General features: G+C 43.4%; 1 protein-coding gene across 32 annotated transcripts in view; it reads left to right on the forward strand.

The window, feature by feature from the left end:
* The window catches only part of LOC137442196 (hornerin-like), a 75,098-nt gene that overhangs the window by 43,362 nt on the left and 14,345 nt on the right, over window positions 1-17,391 (forward strand). For 19 of the 32 annotated variants that reach the window (XM_068140533.1, XM_068140537.1, XM_068140545.1 and 16 more), the window contains 23 exons: window positions 1,058-1,099; window positions 1,202-1,240; window positions 1,382-1,417; window positions 1,734-1,775; window positions 1,878-1,916; window positions 2,074-2,112; window positions 2,554-2,595; window positions 2,698-2,733; window positions 3,048-3,089; window positions 3,192-3,230; window positions 3,388-3,426; window positions 3,824-3,865; window positions 3,968-4,003; window positions 4,135-4,179; window positions 4,646-4,687; window positions 8,243-8,281; window positions 11,333-11,371; window positions 12,096-12,134; window positions 12,585-12,623; window positions 13,775-13,813; window positions 14,082-14,117; window positions 14,851-14,880; window positions 16,299-16,340. In XM_068140533.1, coding sequence (XP_067996634.1) covers window positions 1,058-1,099; window positions 1,202-1,240; window positions 1,382-1,417; window positions 1,734-1,775; window positions 1,878-1,916; window positions 2,074-2,112; window positions 2,554-2,595; window positions 2,698-2,733; window positions 3,048-3,089; window positions 3,192-3,230; window positions 3,388-3,426; window positions 3,824-3,865; window positions 3,968-4,003; window positions 4,135-4,179; window positions 4,646-4,687; window positions 8,243-8,281; window positions 11,333-11,371; window positions 12,096-12,134; window positions 12,585-12,623; window positions 13,775-13,813; window positions 14,082-14,117; window positions 14,851-14,880; window positions 16,299-16,340 — 903 coding nt within the window. The remainder of the gene's footprint in view (window positions 1-1,057; window positions 1,100-1,201; window positions 1,241-1,381; window positions 1,418-1,733; window positions 1,776-1,877; window positions 1,917-2,073; window positions 2,113-2,553; window positions 2,596-2,697; window positions 2,734-3,047; window positions 3,090-3,191; window positions 3,231-3,387; window positions 3,427-3,823; window positions 3,866-3,967; window positions 4,004-4,134; window positions 4,180-4,645; window positions 4,688-8,242; window positions 8,282-11,332; window positions 11,372-12,095; window positions 12,135-12,584; window positions 12,624-13,774; window positions 13,814-14,081; window positions 14,118-14,850; window positions 14,881-16,298; window positions 16,341-17,391) is intronic. The other 13 variants (XM_068140536.1, XM_068140548.1, XM_068140549.1 and 10 more) reach the window with 11 other exon arrangements.

The raw sequence follows: 17,391 nt of genomic DNA on the forward strand, positions 1-17,391 counted from the left end.
GCTGATGCCTCCCCTCTGATACAACAGAGATTTGCATTTCAGTTTGTGATAATATCAGCTGATTCATTTATGCTAAAATGGGTACCAATAATCTTGACATTTATTTTCACCCAAGAGTAAAGTTCAGCAATGCTTGCAAAGGAATACACTGATCTGAAAACTAGAGTCATTTTAATTTTCTCTCTAGGGTCAGTCCTTTGCACATGGCAGTAGCACTGCCTGAGATTAGCATGGAAGCAGGTTGGCCATGATAGGCAGGTTCACTCTTCGGAGCCAAAAAAAAGAACATAAATAAACCAGCATTCATAAATGTTACATAAAAGAGACATCTACTTCCTTGAAGATTCTTCAGCCCAGGAGAAAAAAACCCAGTAAAAAGCTTTATTTTTTTTCTCCTGAAACTTGAAAATTGACTTACAGGAAGGTCTCTTAAAACCTAGAGAAGACTTATAAACTAAAAGCCAAAGCTATACATATTAAAACCATGTTGTTTCAAAGGAAACAATGGCTTTCCTTATGTGGATCCTCACACTTCAAATATTTCACTGTTTCTCTTAGCTTCACCTAAAGATGAGCTCAGACTCCAAATAGTCTCTGAGGAAGTAGTTTAATCAGAGAATAACACTTGGTCTTTTTGGAATACGGAGGGGATGTGACAGCAGTAATAGATGTTATGTGCTGTTAAAGAATCTTCTCCTGTAAGTGTTGAGCTGAAAAATCTGCACTCTTAAACCCCATTTATATTTGGAGTTTCAGTACTTTGGAGGTTTTAAAAAAAGATGATCAGGGCCATGATCATCTATAACACTTGCAATGCAGACTCCACCAGGTAGGACATAGGATTTTGTGACTCGAAAAAGTGAGAAGCTCTTATAATTTGAACAGAAAAATACTTGCTAAAAGTTGTCTTATCTCTGTCATAAATAACCAGTGCTCCTTTTCAAATGATAGCAGCAATGTTCTCTTTGAAGCTGTGATTTCAAAGGAGAATAGTTCAGAAACGGATTCAGCAAAGCCAAGTTTGCAAGAAAATAGCTAGTTTCTGTTTTCATTTCAGGGAGCCCCAGGTTCTTCATACAGCACATATTCTGGTAACCAGGTAAACATGCAGATAAAATGCCCTATTCAGATACTCCACCTAAAGCCTTCCCTGAAGGCACATCCAAATCTAAACCAGTAACCCATTCTGTCTTGTGCACAGGGAGGGCCTGTCTTCTATCCCGGAGGATCCTATGGCCAGGTAGTTGTTTTTCCTTCACTCCCAGGGTAACACAGACTCCTATCATGTACAGACTCTGTGTCTGCACAGGAACATCCTAAAAGCCTTCTCTGAGAGAACAATTCAACTACCAACCAGTAAATGTTTCTCTTTTCTGTACAGGGAGGGTCTTTCTATCCTGGTGGATCTTATGGACAGGTAAATGTTCTTCCTTCCTTGTAAAGATGAGGCAGACCTCTCTTATCTACATCCCTGTAGTCCACATATAGTGGCTGTTTTGGAATATAACAGCAAGGAATTGAATCAACAGTTTGTAACTTATAACATAACTCTGTCAGAGGGAAAGACCAAATAATGTTTGTAGCTTCTGTGGAATGATCTCTCATCCACATATGAAAAGCAGGGTGAAATGTTCCTTGTGCTTTAACAGTGCTGGCCTGAGGGGAGAGTCAGGCACATTGTTATTTACACCATCCTCTTGGAAAGAAAGAGCTAGCCTGTGTTTTCCTTTCAGGGAGCCCCAGGTTCTTCACACAGCACGTATTCTGGCAACCAGGTAAACATGCAAATAAAATGCCCCATTCAGATACTCCACCTAAAGCCTTCCCTGAAGGCGCATCCAAATCTAAGCCAGTAACCCATTCTGTCTTCTGCACAGGAAGGGCCTTACTTCTATCCCGGAGGATCCTATGGACAGGTAGTTGCTTTTCCTCCTCTAGCAGGATAACACACACTTCCATCATTCCATTTCCTAGACTCCCATCATTGTGGGTGTTAATTGCATTTTCCACTTAGAGCCTTCCCTGAAGGAATAGCCAAGTCTAAACCAGTAACCCATTCTGTCTTCTGTACAGGGAGGGCCTTCCTTCTATCCTGGAGGATACCATGGACAGGTAGTAGTTCTTCCTCCTCTACCAGGAGAGCACAGGCTCCCATCATCCTAGTTCCTAGACTCCCAATACTGTAGGTGCTATGACATGCTAGAATCATAGATCTGGCAGTTGTCTTATAGAGCAGAACACTTAAATTCCCCCTGGTGTAACTTAGTGCTGCAAGCTTTGACAGAGAACAGTACAGAATAATATGTGTAGTGTCCTTGCAGAATTCACAGTTCAGGAGGCTAAGAAAATTACCACCAGAAGGCTTCTTCTATATTAACAATATTGGTATATGTCTTCATTTTGGCACATAAATGTTAGCTGAGTATTGGGAGAAAGGGTACACCCTTTCTGAATACAATGAATATTCAAGGTGAATACAATGATACACACTGAATACAATGATATTCAAGCACTCCTTTGCCAGAACACAGCTGATCCATGCTTTCCTTTCAGGAGGGCCCAGATTCTTCCCACAGCTCTTACTCCGGTAACCAGGTAAATATTCTGGCCACTGTCCCTGCACAGGAGCAGCTCAGAGGTCTTCCCCCAGAGAATGTCTCAGATACAAACCAGTAAATGTTTCTCTTTTCTGTACAGGGAGGGTCTTTCTATCCTGGTGGATCTTATGGACAGGTAAATGTTCTTCCTTCTTTGTAAAGATGAGGCAGACCTCTCTTACCTACATCCCTGTAGTCCTCATATAGTGGCTGTTCTGAAATACAACAGCAAGGAATTGAATCAACAGTTTGTACCTTGCAACATGACTCTGTCAGAGGAAAAGACCAAATAGTGTTTGTAGCTTCTGTGGAATGATCTCTCATCCACATAAGAAAAGCAGGGATGAAAGGTTCCTTGTGCTTTAACAGTGCTGGCCTGAGGGAAGAGTCAGGCACATTATTTACACCATCCTCTTGGAAAGAAAGAGCTAGCCTGTGTTTTCCTTTCAGGGAGCCCCAGGTTCTTCACACAGCACGTATTCTGGCAACCAGGTAAACATGCAAATAAAATGCCCCATTCAGAAACTCCACCTAAAGCCTTCCCTGAAGGCACATCCAAATCTAAACCAGTAACCCATTCTGTCTTCTGCACAGGAAGGGCCTTACTTCTATCCCGGAGGATCCTATGGACAGGTAGTTGCTTTTCCTCCTCTAGCAGGATAACACACACTTCCATCATTCCATTTCCTAGACTCCCATCATTGTGGGTGTTAATTGCATTTTCCACCTAGAGCCTTCCCTGAAGGAATAGCCAAATCTAAACCAGTAACCCATTCTGTCTTCTGTACAGGGAGGGCCTTCCTTCTATCCTGGAGGATACCATGGACAGGTAGTAGTTCTTCCTCCTCTACCAGGAGAGCACAGGCTCCCATCATCCTAGTTCCTAGACTCCCAATACTGTAGGTGCTATGACATGCTAGAATCATAGATCTGGCAGTTGTCTCATAGAGCAGAACACTTAAGTTCCCCCTGGTGTAACTTAGTGCTGCAAGCTTTGACAGAGAATAGTACAGAATAATATGTGTAGTGTCCTTGCAGAATTCACAGCTCAGGAGACTAAGAAAATTACCACCAGAAGGCTTCTTCTATATTAACAATATTGGTCTTTATTTTGGCACATAAATGTTAGCTGAGTATTGGGAGAAAGGGTGTAAAGAGATAACTGAATACAATGATATTCAAGCACTCCTTTGCCAGAGCACAGCTGATCCATGCTTTCCTTTCAGGAGGGCCCAGATTCTTCCCACAGCTCTTACTCTGGTAACCAGGTAAATATTCTGGCCACTGTCCCTGCACAGGAGCAGTCCAGAGGTCTTCCCCAAGAGGATGTTTCAGATATAAACCAGTAAATGTTTTTCTTTTCTGTACAGGGAGGGTCTTTCTATCCTGGTGGATCTTATGGACAGGTAAATGTTCTTCCTTCTTTGTAAAGATGAGGCAGACCTCTCTTATTTGCATTCCTACACTCCCCTTGAAAGACAGAAAATTCTTTCTTAGGGGAAGCAAAGTAAGAGAAACTCTAACATTTTGTCTACAGGGAGGCTCTTCTGCCTATGACAGCAGCAGTGAATCCTATGGCCAGGTAAATACTCTGTTTATATAAATGGTGGTGGGGGCCCATACTCTTCCCTCCTATACACCAATATGTTCTGTATTTTGCCTCTCACTGTATTTTAACGAAGGTCTTTTGTTCGTTTGCAGAGTTAATTCGCATATATTTTCAACTAAGCACTCTTGAAGTATTCAGGGGGAGTGCCTCCATGTTAAATGTTATTTTGCTCTGCAATGTCAGCTTTGAATTATCAACAAGATGAAGCTCTCTGCAAAAGTGGAAATAGAACTTGAATTCCTAATAAGTTGCATTAGTTTTACCAGGGGCATAGTTACGTGTGGCTCACCAGACATTCTGATAACTGAGTAAACATTAATACTTTTCAAATCTTCCTGGAAGGAGATCTCTGAAGTAGGAATCCAAGTTTAAAAAAACAAAACAAAAAGCAAATAATTATTTGTCTGCAATATGAAAATAATTTCTCTTTTCTAAACAGGGTGGCTCATCCTCATACGGTGGTGCTGGGTCTTATGGCCAGGTAAATACTCATATATCAAAAGTTAACTCTGCTCTATTGGTTATCTGCACTGGGTTCTATATTTCAAATACATTTAAGTGGAGAACCATGGGAATGCCACTTTCCCTTTTTTTTAGTCTTTGTTTTCATTCATCCCTTTACAATTACGAATGCTGGGCCCTGTCCTCTTCAACATACTCATCGATGATCTGGATGAAGGGGTAGAGTCAGTCATCAGCAAGTTTGCAGATGACACAAAGTTAGGGGCAGATGTTAGTCAGTTAGAGGGTAGAAAGGCTCTGCAGAGGGACCTCGACCGACTGGACAGATGGGCAGAGTCCAATGGGATGGCATTCAACAAGTCCAAGTGCCAGGTGCTTCACTTTGGCCACAGCAACCCCATGCAGAGCTACAGGCTGGGGTCGGAGTGGCTGAGAGCTGCCAAACAGAGAGGGACCTGGGGGTGCTGATTGACAGCCACCTGAATATGAGCCAGCAGTGTGCCCAGGTGGCCAGGAGGGCCAATGGCATCCTGGCCTGCATTAGAAATAGTGTGGCCAGCAGGAGCAGGGAGGTCATAGTGCCCCTGTACTCTGCTGTGGTTAGGCCGCACCTTGAGTCCAGTGTCCAGTTCTGGGCCCCTCAGTTTAAGGACATTGAGACACTTGAACGTGTCCAGAGAAGGGCAACAAGGCTGGTGAGAGGCCTTGAACACAAGCCCTATGAGGAGAGGCTGAGGGAGCTGGGATTGTTTAGCCTGGAGAAGAGGAGGCTCAGGGGTGACCTCATTGCCCTCTACAACTACCTGAAGGGTGGTTGTAGCCAGGAAGGGGTTGGCCTCTTCTCCCAGGCAACCAGCACCAGAACAAGAGGACACAGTCTCAAGCTGTGCCAGGGGAGGTTTAGACTTGAGGTGAGGAGGAAGTTCTTCACCGAGCGAGTCATTCGTCATTGGAACGGGCTGCCCAGGGAGGTGGTTGAGTCATCGACCCTGGAGGCGTTCAAGGGGAGATTGGACGTGGCACTTGGTGCCATGGTCTAGTCATGGGGTCTGTGTTGATAGGTTGGACTCGATGATCCTCGAAGTCCTTTCCAACCTAAGTGATACTGTGATACTGTGATATTGGAGGGAAGGTGACATACTATACAGACTGTCCTGCTTACTGTGCCGCTGTGACAATTCAGTGCTTTAATCATTTCATTCCTTGTGCATTAGCTCCTTCGAAAGGAACAGAATTAGTGCACTTATTTATGCAAAAACTGTTAAAAGCCCAGGGGAATGAACATAATGTGTCTGAAATCTGTATTTACTGATGTGAATTGTGGGGTTGTTCTGTAGGGACCATCTGAAGTTTTGTGTAGCAACACATTTTAACCACAGTATCACAGTCTCGCAGTTTATTAGAGGTCAGAAGAGACCTCAAGAGATCATTGGGTCCAACCCCCCTGCCAAAGCAGGATCACCCAGGGTAGTCTGCACAGGAATGCATCCAGGTGAATTTTGAAAGTCTCCAGAGAAGGAGGCTCCACAACTTCTCTGGACAGCCTGATCCAATGCTCTGTCACCCTCACTGTAAAGAAGCTTCTCCTCATGTAGAGGTGAAATCTTCTATGTTCAAGCTTGTACCTGTTGTTCCTTGTCTTATTACTGTGCACTGCCTAAAAGAGCTTGGCCCCCTCCACATGACACCTATCCCTCAGATGTCTATACACATTGATGAGATCCCCTCTTAGTCTTCTCTTCTTTTCTCCAGACTTAACAGCCCCAGGGCTCTCTGTCTCTCTTCATAGGGGAGATGCTCAAGTCCCCTAAACAACCTCTTGGCTCTCTGTTGGATCTGTCTCTGTCTCTCTTGATCTTGGGAGCCCAAAGCTGTACACAGGATTGCAGGTGTGGTCTCAGCAGGGCAGAATAGAGAGGTAGAAGAACTTCCCTAGACCTGCTGGACACAGCCTTTTTGATGCATCCCAGGATCCCATTGGCTCTCATGGCCACAAGAGCACATTACTGTCCCATTTCTCGATGGAGTTGCTTTCCAGCAGGGCAGCCCCTAACCTGTCCTGGTGCCTGCTGTTATTCCTCCCCAGATATAGGACCCTGCACTTGTCCTTATTGAACTTCATGAGGTTTGCCTGCACCTAGCCCTCAGCATGTCCAGGTCACATTGGATGGCAGCACAGCATGAGGGGTGTCAGCCACCCTCCAGTTTTGTATCATCAGGAAGTTGCTGAGGGTACGCTCAATCCCCTCAGCCAGGTCATTGATCAAGATCTTGAACAAAACTGGACCCAGTACTAATCCCTGGGCAATACCACTGGCCACAGACCTCCAAATTGACTTTGTGCCACTGATGACAACCCTCTGAACTCTGTCATCAAACCAGTTTACAACCCACTTCATGGACCAGCCCTCTATGCCACATCTCCTGAGCTTTTCTACGAGGATGTTATGGGAGACAGTATCAAAAGCTTTACTGAAGTCAAGATATATGATGATATACTCTTCCCTCATCTATCCATTCGGTCATAATTTCATAGAAGGCTATCAGATTAGTCAGATAGGATCTCCCCTTGGTAAATCCATGTTAGCTACTCCAGATAACCTTCTTGTCTTCCTTGTGGTTAGAGATGACCTCCAGGATGAGCTGCTCCATCATCTTTCCAGGGATAGAGGTGAGGCTGACTGGTCTGTAGTCACACAGAAATCTGTATGAAAAAATAGAGCACAGAATCCAGATTGGCTTTTGCATAAACCACTGTCTTTGTTCCTGCCTTTAGTGCAGAATCTAGAAAGTGTAGCTGATGGGATCTTAAAATGTAAGGGCAGCCCATTTTAAGAGCAGCAGGGATCTGCCTGAGAGAGTCCAATGGAGAGCTATATGGATGATGGACTGGAGCACTGCCTGATGAGGAAAGGCTGAGGGACCTGGGGCTGTTTAGTCTGGAGAGGAGAAGACTGAGAGGGCATCTAATCAATGTCTATAAACATCTGAGGGCTGGGGGTCAGGAAGGAAGGGACAGGCTCTGCTCACTTGTGCCCTATGATAGGACAAGGGGCAATGGATGGAAACTACAGCACAGGAGGTTCCACCTCAACATGAGGAGGAACTTCTTCACTGTGAGGGTCACAGAGCACTGGAAGAGGCTGCCCAGAGAGGTTGTGGAGTCTTCTCTGGAGACTTTCCAGCCCTTTCTGGATGCATTCCTGTGTGACCTGTGCTAGATTCTGTGGTCCTGCTGTGGCAGGGGGCTTGAACTCGAAGATTTCCAGAGGTCCCTTCCAACCCTTAATATCCTGTGATCCTGTTACAATTAATTTTGTATAGCACCTTCCTCTAAATTTTTTCCTTGTAAAAATGCATGTTTACAAGGCTGGTTTGGTTTGGTTTTAAAATCATTCTGCTTAAGCAAGAGGTAAACTCCTGTATTTTCTCTTTCCTTGCATACTCCCTGGTTTAAGTAAAATGAGTATTCTAAGTGGCTGTTCATGTTGTTTCTTCTGTTTTATATTCTCCACAAGATCATGTAAGAGACCTTTTTATATGAAAATAAATGTGGGTTTCTGTTGTTTTACAGGATTCACCTTCCATAGGAGGTGAAGGAGCTGATGACAACGTAAGCACTTCTTCTCAAGTATAGCAGAATTTGCTACCTTCTCAAAGTGTGCTTACAGGCACATCTACCTTAGCTCACCATCTTATTTCCCAAAGCTTCTTCACTATACCTTCTAATCATTTATGTTGTTCTTAATAACTTTCTGCAATTACTGTTATGAAATTATACTTTTCTATACAAAAATGAAAATCCCAGAATCATAGAATCAACCAGGTTGGAAAAGACCTCAGAGATCATCAAGTCCAACCTAACACCTCCTGACAACTAAATCATAGCTTCAAGCACCACATCCAATCCTTTTTTGAACACCTCCAGGGACGGTGACTCCACCACCTCCCTGGGCATTGGCATTCCAATGTCCAATTACTCTTTCTGTGCAGAACTTTCTCCTCACCTTGGGATAAATTTCCCCTGGCACAGCTTGAGACTGTGTCCTCTTGTTCTGCCACTGGCAGATTTAAACTTTGTCACGTTGTTGTGCTGTGGAACGATAAGGGCTTGGCCAATGAAAATTGCAGTGAGGACCATTCTGACTTGTAACAATCATACTTCTTTTTTGTTTTAATTGGGTCATAGCCCTAGCATTTGGAAAGAAAGCTCTTTTCACAATTTCCCTCAAATCTCAATAGCAGTATATACTCACGGTGTACAAAACAACTGGATACTCCTTCCTTTCAGCAATCACTGAGTTGATGTGAAAAAATAGCACTGATTTAATGAAAAGAACAATATTATCTGCATGTCAGGTCAACCATTCTTGTTCCTAAGGGTTCTTTCATGTGATTTATTTCCTTAAGATTATATTCCATATATGCTTACTATTGTGAACTCTCATACCAATTACATTGAATCACAGAATTGTCAGGGTTGGAGGGGACCTCAAGGATCATCTAGTTCCAACACCTCTGCCATGGGCAGAGACACTAGAACAGGTTGCTCAGAGCCACATCCAGCCTGGCCTTAGAAACTTCGAGGGCTGGGGCTTTCATCACTTCCCTGGGTAACCTGTTCCAGTGTCTCACCACCCTCATGGTAATGAACTTCTTCCTAATGTCTAATCTAAATCTCCCCTCCTCTAGCTTGGATCCCTTCACTCCCTGACACCCTAAAAAGTCCCTCACCAGATTTCTTGTAGCCCTCTTCAGATACTGGAAGGCCACAATAAGGTCTCCTCAGAGTCTTCTGTTCTCCAAACTGAACAGCCCCAACTCCCTCAGTCTGTCCTCACAGGAGAGGAGCTCCAGCCCCCTGATCATCCTTGTGGCCCTTCTCTGGACACATTCCAGTATCTCCAGATCATTCTTGTAATAAGGGCTCCAGAACTGGACACAGTGCTCCAGGTGGGGGTCTCACCAGAGTGGAGCAGAGGTGGAGAATCACCTCCCTGGCTCTGCTGGCCACAATTCTCTTGCTGCAGCCCAGGCTCTAGCTGGCTTTCTGGGCTGCAAGTGCACACTGGCAGCTCATATTGAGCTTCTCATCCAGCATCATCCCCAAGTCAACTTCTTCAGTGCTGCTCTCAAGCCAGTCACTGCCCAGCCTGTATCAGTGCCTGGGATTGCCCTGACCCAGATACAGGAATTACCCAAATGGAAAAACTTCCCACAAATTAAGACTTTTAAAAGTAATTACTCTTAAAATTCAACATTTCCTTGGGTTGGTTTGTTGGTGGGTTTGGTGTTGGTTTATGTTGTTGTTTATTTTGAGAAGACACGTTGCATTTCACCCTTAATCATTATCTCATTCCTTCTACAATGCAACCTCCCTTATCAGTGCTGCAGACTAGTTAACCTCTCTCTCCACTTCCAATTCACAATGCACTTCTTTATGTTTTTCCAACGCCACACATAAGATGCAGGTTCTTTCATCTATATATTGCATGGGAATGGTCTGCTTGCATGTGGTGTGTTGAGACCTGCTTGCATTTCTGTTTAAGAACCTGCCTTTTCTCCTGAATGTGGTGTATTTCCTTCTAATTCTAATAGAGCTTGGAGTCTTGAGTAATTGTTTGTACTTGAACTGGATTTGTACTGTTTCCCAGTGTCCTGGTTAGTAGGAAAGTGTTCTCCACCAATTCTGATAAGTTCAGCTGTGCACTTCAGCCACAAGTATAGTGTGTCAGTTACTGTAAGAAAATATTCTTGAAGATATTCAGCAAAGCTAAAATAGGATTCTGCAAAGGGTACCTCTGAAAGAAACTAAGGTATAACAACATTGCCATGTACCACTGTGATCTCACAAGAGGTACACAGTTTTTCAATTCTGATATTTTACCCTAGAGCATCCTAAGAGAAAAAATATATACATTAAAGTGTGATTTTACTTCTTTGTTATGCTGTACCAGGACCCAACTTTCCAAATAAAGAAATGCCATTCTCCTGAAATGAACAGATGTTACAGTTTGACGGGGGAACTTTAGCCTAGTCCCTGACTGAAAAGACTGAAAGTAAAACAAATTACCATTGGATGTAAAAGGAAAATAATGCCAAGGTCTATACAATTCATTGGATTGCTAATGGGGATATAAAGCAGAGGCATAAACAGTCCTTTCTCTCTTCTTGTCGCTTCTGCTTGCAACTTCTCTCTCTCTCCTCCGTGGTCTTACCAGAGTACCTCAGTTTTGACTACTGTGTGAGGTAATGGGAAGGAGGGAAGGAGTGGGGGAGGAGGTGAACAGTCCCCCTGGAGCCATCCAGGGGGGTCTGAGGAGTTTGTGTTGTTTATAAATTGCAAATATCTGTATATTGTACATAGGTTATATACTTCGTACATATTCATTGCATTTTGTATTTCTAGATTTTAGTTTGCTTGGCAATAGAGCTTCATTTGCTTCCATCCCAAACTGAGCTGGGGGTAATTCTCTCCATATTAGCTGGGGGTTAACTTAAACCACCACAGCAGAGAAAGAGCTTGCAAGCATGCTGCTTATCCTACAGCTTACATCTTTCCATCTTCCAAACAAACAGCAGCTTCCTCTGCCTCCCATCCTTACTTAGAAAAAAACCACAGAAGTATCTTCCATGCAATAACTAGAGTTTTATATTTCTTTAGAATTCCTCCTCAACATCTGGCAGCCATCATAGTGAAAGGGTAAGATGTCCTTCCTTGCATATTACTGAGGTGTCTGTCCTGGTGTTTGGCAACTGCTAGCCACCTAAATGAAATCCTGTGTGAAAGCTGCTGCTGTGGCAGCTTCCAGTGTGGGCCAGAAAGTTCCCAGGCACAGAGGGAGTGAGGGTATGGCTGAAGTGTTAAAGTACTGCTAGAAATCCCAACCAAAGCTGGTGTGTGCTCTTGCATCTTAAACTCCCATTTACAAACACAGGACTGCAGTTCACTTGTTCAGAATCCTCTGCTTTTTTGTACTCCTTGCCTAACTGCAAAAGGCTTCAATGCCATAAGTTGTCCAGCACTAATTCTAAGTGAAACCTTTAGCTTTGTTGTGCTGTATGACCTACTTATGAGGGCTTCCATTTTCCTAGCATTCTTACATGGCAGTCATTGTATTTATTCTAATGAGAACCAAGTGACACAGACATGGAAATTGCTTTATTGGTGATATATAAGAACTCTTTAACCAATGTGTCCAAAAGAATCTCTTTCCTCAAGAGAGCAATTATCAACAGACAAAGAGGCATGTGCTGTTTGATACAGAAAGATCTTTTTTCAACTGCTCTTGAGCAATCCATGAGAGAAAAATAAAGACAGTAGAGAAGCAAGAGAAGTGTTCAGCTTCCACCCTGATCTTTCCATACTGCAAAAGAAATGAACTTTTCCTATTTTTTTTTCATGTCATTTCAATACATTTTTCCAGGATTTTTATTCCCCAGGAGGCAGCCAGTCAGGTGGACATGTAAGCATGTATTTTATTCATTATTTACAGTTCCCTTCTAAAATGGTCTGTTGCAAACTTATCCTGATGAGTAAATTACAGCCAATTGTTGATCTCCTAGAATTTACCATCATATAGAACCATAGAATAATTGTCAGGGTTGGAAGGGACCTCAAGGATCATATAGTTCTAACCTCCCTGCCAAGGGCAGGGACACTTCCCACTAGATCAGGTTGCCCAGAGCCCCATCCAGCCTGGCCTTTAGAACCTCCAGGGATGAGGCTTCCACCACCTCCCTGGGCAACCTGTTCCAGTGTCTCACCACCCTCATGGGGGCATCATGTCTAGTGACACCAACTGGCAAACTGTTTTTAAAAGCCTTACAAAATGTATCTGACTGTTCAACAACACAGTCTTATTTTCCAGAGCCATTTAGGAAAAAAAATAACAAATTACATCTACTTTTTGCAGGGATCAACTTCTCAAGGCAGTGGCTACTCCAGTGGTCAGGTAAATACTAACTCTGTTTTTTTGACCTGTACTATCTGTTACACAAAAGCTTGAGTTCTCTTATTGTCTGACAGCACTTTTTTTTTTTTATCTGGGAGGAATCTCCAACTAAAATTCCAACTGTAAGTAGGGTGATCAGAGTATAACTCAAAAATGATGAAGGGAATGGAACATCTTCCTTATGGGCAGAGGCTGAGGGAGCTGAGGGCTCTTGAGCTTGGAGAGGAGAGGCCTGAGAGGTGACCTCATTCATGTTTATAAAGATGGGCAGGGTGAGTGCCCAGAGGATGGAGCCAGGCTCTGCTGGGTGATGCCCAATGACAGCAGAAGAGGCAATGGTGGAAGCTGAGGCAGAGGAAGTTCCATGGAAGCATGAGGAAATATTTTTTTTTCGCTGTGAGGGTGACAGAGCACTGGAACAGGCTGCCCAGGGGGGTTGTGGAGTCTCTCTCTGGAGATAGTCGAGACCTGCCTGGATGTGGTTCCTGTGTGATCTGCTCGGGCAGGGGGGTTGGACTGGATGAGCTTTCAAGGTATCATAGTATCAGTCAGGGTTGGGAGGGACCACGAGGATCATCTAGTTCCAACCCCCCTGCCGTGAGCAGGGACACCCCACTCTAGATCAGGCTGGCCAGAGCCTCATCAAGCCTGCTCTTAAACACCTCCAGGGATGGGGCCTCAACCACCTCCCTGGGCAATCTGTTCCAGGGCTTCACCACTCTCATGGGGAAGAACTTCCTCCTCACATCCAGCCTGAATCTCCCCACCTCCAGCTTCATTCCATTCCCCCTAGTCCTTTCACTACCTGATATGCTGAGAAGTCCCTCCCCAGCCTTCTTGTAGGCCCCCTTCAGATACTGGAAGGCCACAATGAGGTCACCTCGGAGCCTTCTCTTCTCCAGACTGAACAGCCCTAACCCTTTCAGTCTCTCAGGTCCCTTCCAACCCCTAACATTCTGTGATTCTATGATACTAATGGATGGTCCTACAGCAGGGAAAACTGAAAGTAATAAGTATTTGACATTAATTTACATTTAAAAACTAAACTTCCAAATAGAACAGAAAAATGTTAACATATTTTGGGTTTTTTTTAATCTAAACTAAGTTACTTCTATTTAAAATATAAATTAAGTTACTTTTATTGTTTTCAGGGCTCTTCTTCATCTGGAAGCAGCCAATATGGTGGGCAGGTGAGAGATTTTTTTGCAATGTTGAGTTTTCTTCCCTCCCCCCCAGATGTAAATATTTCAAGCAAATATTACCAGATTGGCATTACCTAAGCTTCCAAACTACTCTGCTGTTTCTTTTTAATACTCATTAATTTTTCTATAGAAAAACAAAAAGGATTCTTAGTCAAGTAGATCTTTTCAAAGATAGTTTAGAGAGTAAAAGGCAATACATTCCATTAAAATATACATGTCAAACTTACAGGAAATCTTTTACTTATCTATTTTACAGGGTTCACCTTCAGGAGGCAGCCAGTCTGGTGGACAGGTAATACTTATCTTTTTCCACACTGGTCACTTGTCCTAGTATCAGGCACTCACAATTTACTTTGCACATCTTTCCTCCACAAGAACTGTTTTCCTTCATCACTGTCCCTTCAGACTAAAGGCCCAGCAACTCGTGGTTTTCTTTCTCCACATCATTCAGTCACCCTGCAGGCCAGAGTGGCCACTAGCAGCAATATGAACAGCAGTTGTGTTTAAGCTTCTGTACCTGCTTGGGTGCTAAACATTTTCCTTCTTACACATTTCATGCAGAGTGAATGTGGAAAGTGAGGCACTGAATGGTGAACCTTTGGCCACCTCTCAGTTGGTTTTATCAGAGTAGATACCACCTGTTTTCTGAAACTTCTGTAGCAGAGAAGATTCCTGTATGTGTTCTAGGTGCTCTGACATCTCTAGGGAAAAAAATCATTTGCCTTCTGTAGTAATGCTCAGATGTTTTTACTCCTTTTGGTGAGTAAAGTTTTTAGGGTAAAGATTGCAGATAAGACATTAGAAAATATCAAAACTAGAAGTTTTTTTGCCCCATCAGAGTGTTAAGTGCAGGAGTGTTTGCATAGGATGAAGAGAACATGCAGGTCAGGTTGAGCACTTGAGCAGTGATAAATGCAGCTTTATGGCTTGCATACCTGGGATGGTAGGAGTAATTTGAGCAGTGACTGGAATCTCATCCAGACCTGGGATTTTGATATTTGAAATATTTTCTGCATTGTTCTCAGGGTGGATGTGACTGTTCTGGGGCAAGTGCTGTAAGTGTTGTTTCTTCATTTTACATTTTGTTTTATCAAATGATTTAACTGCAAAATTATCTGTGGTCCTGGTTATTTCTAATTTAGTTACTTGAATGTGCTCTTAATTTTGTATTGATTGGTCCTTTGGTGACTTGCACATCACTGACATGGTAGGACGTGTTTGTCATTATGCCAAGATGAAGAATTCAGAATCACAGAATCCTGTAGGTTGGATGAGACCATTAAAGTCATTGAATCCAACCACAAATCTGACACTGCCAAGTCCATCACTATACCATTGCCCATAAGCACCACATCCCCTCATCTTTTAAATACCTCAACTGCTGCCTTGGGCAGGCTTTTGCAGTGCTTGATAATCACTTCAGTCAAGAAATGTTTCTTAATATCCAATTTAAATCTCCCCTGGTGCATCTTGAGGTAATATCCTTCATGCTATCACTTGTTACTCAGGAGTAGAGACCAACACCCACAGCACTAGAACCTCCTTTCAGGTAATTGTAGAGGGCAATAAAGTCTTCCCTCTCCTCCTTCTCTCCATGTTAAACCACCTCGGTTCCTTCAGCCTCTCCTTACAAGACTTGTAAGGACATCTCACTAGTTTCACAGCCCTTCCTTGGACACACTCCAGCACCTCAGCATCCTTGTAGTGAGGGAGCCAAGACTGAACACAGTACTTGGGTGCTGAGTAGATGGGGACGATCACTTCCCTAGTCCTGCAGGCCACGCCATTTCAGATACAAGCTAGGAACACCCGAAGCTGGCAGCAATCACATTCTCTGAGCAGTATAGTTACCATGCAGTATTTCCAGAGATGTGTATGCCTTCTAAATTAAGAAAAGTAAAAATCAAAATTGATTGCAGTGAATAGCAGAATTCATTGACACAATACAAACACAAAAAGTATAAAGCTAAAATAACATCAAGTCTACAAAGCTGTCAACCATAAAAAGTTGCCTCAGAATCAGGACTTATCAAATAATAATAATACAAACACACAAAACCCAACCAACCACACACCACACAAAAGATCCCAGAACAATACAAACCCTGAGCCATTTCTCATTTGTGCTTTGAAGGCCAGATGGAATTATTTAAAGAGTGTGAAGCTTCCCAAGGCAAATCACATGCAGTCAACTGAGATGTAGTAGGTAAAGAACTGCACCTTGGGCAATTCTAGGAAATGAGTCATGGGTAGAAACAAAACAAGACTGTCACTTCTGGCCTTCCAGGCCAGGAAAGGCACTCTGCTATCTTGGCAAATTAAGAAAGGTAAATGAATTGTAAGTGTGATTTGATACTGATATTCTTCCTTTTAAATTCCATAGAACAGGCTTCCTAAGGTTTTGTCTCATTTATGATCAAAGACAAAGGCTAGTTTTTACTTTATTTTTCTCCCTTTTCACCCTCCTTTACAGGGTGGATCCCCTACCTTAGCCAGAAGTGATTCCAATGCAAACGTAAGCAATGTTCACCAGCTTTTATGTGTACCCTGTGTTTGTTTTGTCAATATAATGGCTAGCAAGGTTCAAATGAGTCAGTATCCTACAGAAGTAATACATGTGTGAAAATAACCTTCCACAGTTACAATGAAGAACATATACAGGACATTCATGCAGCACTCACAACTCAAGTAAGAGAATCACAGAGTCATAGAACAGCTTAGACTGGAAGAGACCTTAGAGATCATCTAATCCAAGATCCCTGCCATGAGCAGCGACGCCTCTCAGCTAGGCCCCATCCAGCCTGGCTTTGAACATCTCCAGGGAGAGGGCATCCACAGCCTCTCTGGATAATCCCTTCCAGAGTCTTGCCACCCTCAGGGTGAAGAATTTCTTCCTAAGATCCAGTCTAAACCTATTCTCCTTCAATTTAAATCCATTTCCCCTTGTCCTGTGGGTGGACACTCTTGTAAAAAGTCTCTCTCCAGCCATCCTGCAGGATCCCTTCAGGTGTTGGAAGGCAGCTCTGAGGTCCCCCCTGGAGTCTTCACTTCTCCAGGCTGAACAATTCCAGTTCCCTTAGCCTATCCTGGAACATCTTTATATCCTCCTCTGGACTTGTTCCAACAGATCTGTGTCCCTCTGGGGACACCAGAACTGGATGCAGTATTTGAGGTGGTGTCTCAGAAGAGCAGAGTAAAGGGAGAGAATCCTCTCTCTTGCCCTGCTGGACACACTCCTGATGCATCCCATGATAAGTAAGACTGGCCTTGTGCTCCATTGCAGGAAGGAGGAATGTGTATACATTTACAGCCCTCCCATGTTCTACATCCTTCATATTCTTGATGTTGGGATTTGTTTCTTTTGAAGCTTCTAGCTGAGACTGCTTTTTTTGCTTTTTAATGACTTGGCTGTCCTTGGACAGCAGCTCAGAATCGGTGGGTTGTGTATAAAGCCAGAAAACACAGCGGGTTTGTCTTCATTGACACGTTCTAACAAACTGCTGGGCTTGTTGCACTCCCTACAGAGTAAAACAGTTCAGTGCTGATGAACTGATGGTCACACTATC

Source organism: Melanerpes formicivorus, unplaced genomic scaffold (genome assembly GCF_026170545.1).
Source record: "Melanerpes formicivorus ecotype bairdi unplaced genomic scaffold, bMelFor1.0.p_v2 SCAF_7, whole genome shotgun sequence".
NCBI lineage: Eukaryota > Metazoa > Chordata > Aves > Piciformes > Picidae > Melanerpes > Melanerpes formicivorus.